General features: G+C 32.6%; 1 protein-coding gene across 1 annotated transcript in view; it reads right to left on the minus strand.

Annotated features, from left to right (window-relative positions):
- The window catches only part of LOC143251783 (neuralized-like protein 4), a 58,302-nt gene extending 49,936 nt beyond the window's left edge, over positions 1 to 8,366 (minus strand). Inside the window, exons 1-4 of the mRNA XM_076503026.1 lie at positions 8,193 to 8,366; positions 5,816 to 6,164; positions 4,404 to 4,618; positions 2,577 to 2,688 (exon numbers count right to left, since the gene is read on the minus strand). Coding sequence (XP_076359141.1) covers positions 2,577 to 2,688; positions 4,404 to 4,618; positions 5,816 to 6,164; positions 8,193 to 8,357 — 841 coding nt within the window. The 5' untranslated portion in view covers positions 8,358 to 8,366. The remainder of the gene's footprint in view (positions 1 to 2,576; positions 2,689 to 4,403; positions 4,619 to 5,815; positions 6,165 to 8,192) is intronic.
- Between the last annotated feature and the right edge of the window lie 316 nt (positions 8,367 to 8,682).

Consider the following 8,682-nt stretch of genomic DNA (forward strand, 5'->3'; position numbering starts at 1 on the left):
AAGGAAATAGTCACAAAACTCTCAATAAAAAGTATTTATTATAAAAAAATAAATTAAACCACCATCTCATCTCCTGGGCATCTCATACCAGAATATATATTTTTTTAAACTTCCTGTCACCTCAGAATATTCAATCAAACTTCATGTAATACCCACTTGTACACAGATATGGGGCAACACAAAGTTTTTTTTTATTTTACTATATTTTTCCCCAGGGAGTTTCCAGAAGTTTCTTGCCCAGTTTCCTATGGAAATTGTAACTTCCTGTCCTATTTCCTTTCACCAGTAGTACTGCAGTACTGGTAAAAATAACACCCAGCATAACACCAGTGGCACACCACACAACACCCAGCATAACACCAGTGGCACACCACACACCACCCAGCATAACACCAGTGGCACACCACACACCACCCAGCATAACACCAGTGGCACACCACACACCACCCAGCATAACACCAGTGGCACACCACACAACACCCAGCATAACACCAGTGGCACACCACACAACACACACCACACCACACCACACAACACCCAGCATAACACCAGTGGCACACCACACAACACCCAGCATAACACCAGTGGCACACCACACAACACCCAGCATAACACCAGTGGCACACCACACAACAACAGCATAACACCAGTGGCACACCACACAACACAAAACAGTTAACGATAGAAATATACTAATAACAATCAATATACATAATTCTAATAGTTTTTTCCAGATTAATACTGTTCACCTCACAGACAGCAGACAAAATAAAGAAAAACAACTTCATAATGTCCTTTCAATAACTGTTTCCAAACACTAAGTTGTAAAAATTGTTCCTGAAGTTATTATTCTTCACAATGCATTGTAATGCTTGCATCACCTTACTTACCTAAAGTTATTATTCTTCACAATGCATTGTAATGCTTGCATCACCTTACTTACCTAAAGTTATTATTCTTCACAATGCAGTGTAATGCTTGCATCACCTTACTTACCTAAAGTTATTATTCTTCACAATGCACTGTAATGCTTGCATCACCTTACTTACCTAAAGTTATTATTCTTCACAATGCATTGTAATGCTTGCATCACCTTACTTACCTAAAGTTATTATTCTTCACAATGCATTGTAAAGCTTGCATCACCTTACTTACCTAAAGTTATTATTCTTCACAATGCACTGTAATGCTTGCATCACCTTACTTACCTAAAGTTATTATTCTTGACAATGCACTGTAAAGCTTGCATCACCTTACTTACCTAAAGTTATTATTCTTCACAATGCATTGTAATGCTTGCATCACCTTACTTACCTAAAGTTATTATTCTTCACAATGCATTGTAATGCTTGCATCACCTTACTTACCTAAAGTTATTATTCTTCACAATGCACTGTAATGCTTGCATCACCTTACTTACCTAAAGTTATTATTCTTCACAATGCATTGTAATGCTTGCATCACCTTACTTACCTAAAGTTATTATTCTTCACAATGCATTGTAAAGCTTGCATCACCTTACTTACCTAAAGTTATTATTCTTCACAATGCATTGTAATGCTTGCATCACCTTACTTACCTAAAGTTATTATTCTTCACAATGCATTGTAATGCTTGCATCACCTTACTTACCTAAAGTTATTATTCTTCACAATGCATTGTAATGCTTGCATCACCTTACTTACCTAAAGTTATTATTCTTGACAATGCACTGTAAAGCTTGCATCACCTTACTTACCTAAAGTTATTATTCTTCACAATGCACTGTAATGCTTGCATCACCTTACTTACCTAAAGTTATTATTCTTCACAATGCATTGTAATGCTTGCATCACCTTACTTACCTAAAGTTATTATTCTTCACAATGCACTGTAATGCTTGCATCACCTTACTTACCTAAAGTTATTATTCTTCACAATGCATTGTAATGCTTGCATCACCTTACTTACCTAAAGTTATTATTCTTCACAATGCATTGTAATGCTTGCATCACCTTACTTACCTAAAGTTATTATTCTTCACAATGCATTGTAATGCTTGCATCACCTTACTTACCTAAAGTTATTATTCTTCACAATGCACTGTAATGCTTGCATCACCTTACTTACCTAAAGTTATTATTCTTCACAATGCAGAATAATACCAATTCAAATGGTACCAACTGCATCAACAATAACCTGTTTTTGTACAAAAAGGGTGAGAAACAAAAAACTAATTTTCATGTTACAAAAATACATGATCAGAGGTTTCATAATCCTGTATTGCACTTGTTTCTCTTTCTAATCTTACAAAATATATGTTTCTTTGAGCAGACACATCTGTTAATTTTTTGTGATTTGTATGTAAAATTTGTCTTGGAAATCAAACAACAATACTACAAACATCATGAGAAATATCAAGTGAGCCAAGTCTAGAAGTAAAACAACTAAATAAAATGTGTTACGATTAGAACCATCTTGCTGAGAGTTGACAGATTAGCTGGTGATAGTAATTATACTTATGTCATAAAGTAGAAAATTCACCATCAATATACACTGTTTATTTACCATTAAATTTTCAATTTCTTCTGACTCACCTGACCTCATGTTGGTCATTGTGGCCGGGAACTCAAGGGTGTCTGGACAGTGTGTGGTAACTCCGACTTCAATTGACCCTGACCAGTTATTTACAAGTTCATCTATTCTTATCTGTAAAAAAACAACAAAAAAAACACCAATCTTAAGATCGGAAAAGCTAATTTTAAAAACCCAAAGCACTCTGACAACTGCATCAATTTGTCTACAATGCCAACTAATTGTCCTTATTAATTCAGACAACAATCCAGGCACAATCACGTAACACAAAATTCTTAACACAGAACATACAAAAACTGCTACATGTGTTGGTGATGTCTGATTTATAAGCCTCACGTTAACTATTCCTACAACAATGGCACTGAAAAAAACCTTAGATTATAGAGCTGTTTCATGAAAAATATTAATTAAACATTTAAAAATGGCCTCGCATTTATTTTATCATGACTGCAACACTTGAAAGTAAATTGAAACAGATCATCATCTCATGTATTTTACAGAAGAAAACACCTTCTTTGTGAAGAGCCACAACACATGACACTCGTGAAGAGATACAACATGTGATCCTTATAAAGAGCTACGACACACGACGCTTCCAAAGAGCTACGACACATGATGCATGTGAAGAGGTACAATACATGACACTTGTCAAGAGCTACAAGTTGTTGCATTTTGGTAACACTAGATTTCAACAATGGCTTTGATGTTATTTCACTTAGCAACAAAAGTATAACCTAATACTGTTGTTAGTCTGTGTACTGAAAGTATAAAATTTAATGTATAGACAACAAACCTGGAAAAAATATTTGTTGATTTCCTAATTTAGAGTCTCCACTAATTAGAGGTTTGCTTTTATTAAAAACGTTGGTGATATAACAGAAAAGAGCTTGATTGAGAAACATTTTATATTTAGAATTTAACTGGTGTTTTTCATGATAAATTTTATACACTTGGCTCTAGGTTAGAGATCCTGATCTACATGCTTACATTAGATTTATTATACCAATACTCACTACACTTATAAGGTTTCACTGTAACCCCATCTCCTTATTAAAATCCTAATAGGAGGGCAGTAATAGAGATAGTCTCTTTGGATAAATGCATTTTGGCTTCTATGACTTCTCCTCCTTTAAGAAATCAAGTGTGAAGTAACCAACACTGGCTTTTATATAGGTAAGACTATAGAAATATAGTCTTTTATATAAGTAAGACTATAGAAATATAGTCTTTTATATAGGTAAGACTATAGAAATATAGTCTTTCATATAGGTAAGACTATAGAAATGTAGTCTTCATATAGGTAAGACTATAGAAATGTAGTCTTTTATATAGGTAAGACTATAGAAATATAGTCTTTCATATAGGTAAGACACATGAATTTTCAATATTCATTAGAAATATAGTCTTTTACTTTTTATTTCTAAGGTGACAAGAGGAACAAAATAACTGCTGATGTCACAAATTTTAAATTTTCCTGACATATACTGAAGTAGCAGTTTGGTAAAAAAAAAACATGTTCTGAAATAACCTAATCTTTACATTTAGATATCTTCTAAAATCTTCAGCTGTTTACAAATTAATTAAGAGAATGTCTAACAACTGATATTCTTTAAGTTATTTCTTTTTCTCAGTATCTTCCTTGGGTCAAGGTATGTTAGGAACTTTCTTCAGACATCAAAGTTTACTGAAAACATTTCTTTACTTCAACTAATTTTCAAATCATCTAATTCTTTAGAAAGAATGTGAAATAAAAATCGACACAAATTTCTTGAAATGCATTTTTATTTTCTGCAGTACAAAAAAGTCCTGACTTATTAAAGTGTTTGTACCTGAAATAATTCATCTTCATTCAACGGTCGATTAGTCATGACCACTCCGTTGTTAAACTCATCAGCTGGTTTCTTTCTTTCTGCTGTTCGATTACTGTTTGATAGTTTTACAAGAGAACCACAACGTTCATGAAACTGCAGTCGACTTTCCCACGTGTTGCTCTGAACCTGACCAGCAGCAATGTATTCATTGCTAACTTCATTTGCTAACAGCCCTGACAAGAAAAAAAAAATGACTAACAATCACTTCTTGCACATTTTTACTCATAACAACAAATTGTTTTACTGTGTTGTATTACTGAGCATTAATAAATGTTTAGCAGCAGCAAGTTTAATTATGTGGATGCAGTGCTTTGTTTGTTGTTAAGTGCAAAACTACACAATGGGCTATCTGCACTGTGCCCACCATGGGTATTTAAACTTGATATTTAGTGTTGTAAACCATAGGACTGTACAATAAGCTATTAGAGGGCAACAGAAAGCTGCTATTAACTTATCTTCATTACAAATATTATTATGAAACTCTATTTATCTTCTGATTTTAAAATTCTTACTCTAATGTTTACAAAAATCACATCATAATTTTATACATATTACCACAGGTTTGTTTTAAATATAAACACTAAATTCATTCCCTTTGATATTAAAGCAGGATTACAGAAAATAAATAAATAAAACTGGATTTTATGAAAAATAAATCCTTCAAATAAACCATTAAAAATCACCAATGCTTATTATAAATAAACAACATTATTTAATTTCAAAATTAGATATATTCAACAGAGAAAAACGGCATGAAAGTTTTTCCCAGTGTACAAATGCTGCACAAATTTTTCAGAAATACATTACCTCAGAAACCGATACACACTAACAAAATCATTATTTCCCGAGACATTTAGTTTGACAAAATATTATTAATTTTAATACAGGATTTTGTTTATACAATTTTTACTGTTTGTTTTTTTCTTTGCTGAATGTCTGATCCATTTTTACTACAACATCTGCTACGGTATTAATTTACTACAACTGTTCTTTTGTTGTTCGTGGAGAAATGCTTGTAAACTGAAATCATTACTTTGTATTGTTCAGTATTTTATATTACCACAAACATTCCTAGTTACAGTTGTTCAAATTTATTAGTCATTCTAACTTCACTATTTTGTGAAGAATGGAAAGGAAATATCCAGGTAAATATTCCTGTGTAACAACAGATGGAGCACCTTTTGAAGAATGGTTATATCTTTAAAATAAGCTCAGCTTAGCTGAAAACTCCAAAGAATAATGTAATAATGGGATTACGTACAGCATAATAATTAATCAAAATTACTTGAGGAAGAAGGGCATTCAGCAAATTACTTTCTGGAGTGACAATTTTGGGTTAGTGAATTCTTAAATATTTAAGAGTCACTTACGAGCTTCTGTACTATCAATCAGTGTAACTTGAGCACATTTTCCATACATATCTATAACAGCAAATACTCGCTGTGGAATACTGGCAGCGGCTACTCCAAGGTTTCTACCGTTAACAAAGAACTGAAGATCACCGCTCGATGTTCTCATCACCCCGACTCGTTCACCTTCCTTTAGCTTGTCAAGGTCACTACCATACTCTTCCAAAAAAGAATGACCATCTTGTAGCACTGATGATCCAGACATGACCCAAGATCCTTCTCTCAAATTTGTGGCACTGGTTGGGAAAGTAAGGGAACTAGGATCCTGCGTAGTTACCCCAATCTCAATGGATCCACTCCATGTATCAACCTGAAATTATAATTTCAAACATTAAGTTTTACTAACTTATAGCTTGAAGTCCAATGAAGTAACAACAAAACCCAACATTTTATACAAATCTATGGTTACATACACACACACATTTATATAGCCACATACCTACAGGTGTGGATGATACACATGTAGTTAGTTACTGCTTCATGAATAAAGTGCATCTTATTACCCATAGCATTCCTATTTTTACTGATCATCATATCATGATACAAGGGTTTTGGCTAAACAACTGGCTTGTAAAGATAAAAAAAACAAACCCAAAATGTATAGAGCAATACCATATTTTATTTTGTTTATTAACTCAGTTACATTTGCTGTAACTAAATGTAACTTTGATGTAAAGTTTTTTCAAGCATGGTAACAACTCCTGTGATTTGGATAAAAATAAAAATTAATATATTAAATCTAAGTTTAACTTTAACTAAACCATTATATAACAGAAGTGTGTGTGTCTATGTATAACTAGTGAATTTTAGAGGGACAGAAAAAGTTGCCCTTTGGATCTGACCCTCTATGTCACCCCTAGAGGGCCCCTATGTTTTATCCATGTGTTGAAAAGGTACATCAGCTAGTTGTAAATAAAAACAAGAAGTTAAACAAATATTTTGTACTTGATTTGCTAAATCAAACAAAGAAGGACACAATTTTCATTAGTTTTTACATGGTTAACACCACTAGTACAACACACCATCTTAAACTGACTACCACACATTGGATATAAAGGACACAAGACCGTGACTTCAAGGTGATAGAACTAGTGCACAGAAAACTGAAATAATAGGGTTGTCATGTGTCCCACTTTTACTAGGAGAGTCCAATTTCAGCATCCTGGCTAGAGAGGAAAAAAAAGAAGTAGAAAACAAGTTCACGTTTTTTGGACCTGCAGGTTAGAATTCAAACACTTATCTTAAATTACAAAAGACACTTTTCTACTTGTGAATACATTTATTTACACATATAAAAGTATGTTATATAATTTACAGTAAACATAAATCCTTCTTATACTTTTACATTGTTTTTTGACATGAAGTTTTATTGTTTTTACAATTGAAATATACAACAAAAATAACTGAACACAGTCTGAATGTATTATCCAGTCCAGCTTAAATCTAACTCTTTTGAACCAATAATTTGTTGCAGATTGTGTCACTTATTTCCATGATATCCTAATAATTATTACCATACCTAATAAAACTTCAAATTTCTTAAATTTGTGGATAACAACATGCCTTTGATTAGTTTTCAGCCAAAGAGGCATACATGTTATTGGGCACTGTTACCATCCAATGGATGAATTTTACTGTTTGGGGAATGCTGGTAACTCCACTAGGGTTAGGAGTTAATGCAGAACTGGTCATGACAGTGCTATAAAAGTTTATTTCCATGAATTTCTTTCTTTTGGTCAATTGATCAAGAGTTGTTTGATTTTTCAAATAAAAAATAGAAAACATTTTGTGTTATTACCAAACTGTACAGTTTTGTATATAAATGTTATGCTTAAAATGTATGACACTTTCTTAGCTGGGTTTCTGTCTCAAAACCTGTTTGAAAACCCTATGGCATTCTGACAAAGATCTAGCTGGATATATACCCCTGTTTTTTATTCTCCAAATCTGACAACCATGAGTATGAATTTAATGCAAAGTAATGTTACATGCTTTAAAGAAGAAAAACGAAGTTTTATCAAAATGTTTGGAAATATACTAAAATAAAAAAAATCGAGTGTGTAATTCTGACACTTTACTGAATTTTGTGATAAATTAAAAACAGTTGTGAAGTAGAACTGCAGATGTCAGGCGTTAATACACATCTTGTGTAAAAAGATTTTAAAAATCAGAACTTAATATGTTACGTGAAAATTGATGAAAACTAGAACTTTAAACGCATTTTCTTCATTTAGTGATATTCTATTAGTATTAGTAATCATACAGGGAAGCACTGTTGCTCAGTGTTACCATCAGAGATTGTAAAGTGTATTTTAAAATTAACTATTGCGTTACTAACTTTCCTGTCAATGCGAACTTCAAATACTTGGTTGTCACGTAAAGGTTCATCACTCATCACTAAACCGTTATTGAATTCTTGAAGAGGGCGAATTCTTTCTGCTGTTCGATTTCCATTGGTAAGAGTAACCATTCGACCGCTACGACTATGAAAACAAGGAGCCATTTTGCTAGTGAGATAGCGCCACTGTTTGTTTTATTTTGAAGACTAACATTTATAAAAAAAAAAAAAACTGCTGCCGATAAAAATAAAATGTAAAAAAAAAAAAAAAAAAGTAAAGCCATTAGAACAGTAATTAAACGTTATATATACAGACAAAATATTTAGCATAGACAACATGTGATTAGTTAATCTATTTGGATCAATATCAACCTCTAAAAGTGAAAAGTGCTCAAATTAAAGATTCGGCTAAACAAAATTTCAAGGAACTGTAGTTTTCAGTAGACACCAACCTATCAGACAAATTATTTCACCAAACATTCACAGTAAT

The sequence above is a fragment of the Tachypleus tridentatus genome, chromosome 6 (genome assembly GCF_004210375.1).
Source record: "Tachypleus tridentatus isolate NWPU-2018 chromosome 6, ASM421037v1, whole genome shotgun sequence".
Lineage (NCBI taxonomy): Eukaryota > Metazoa > Arthropoda > Merostomata > Xiphosura > Limulidae > Tachypleus > Tachypleus tridentatus.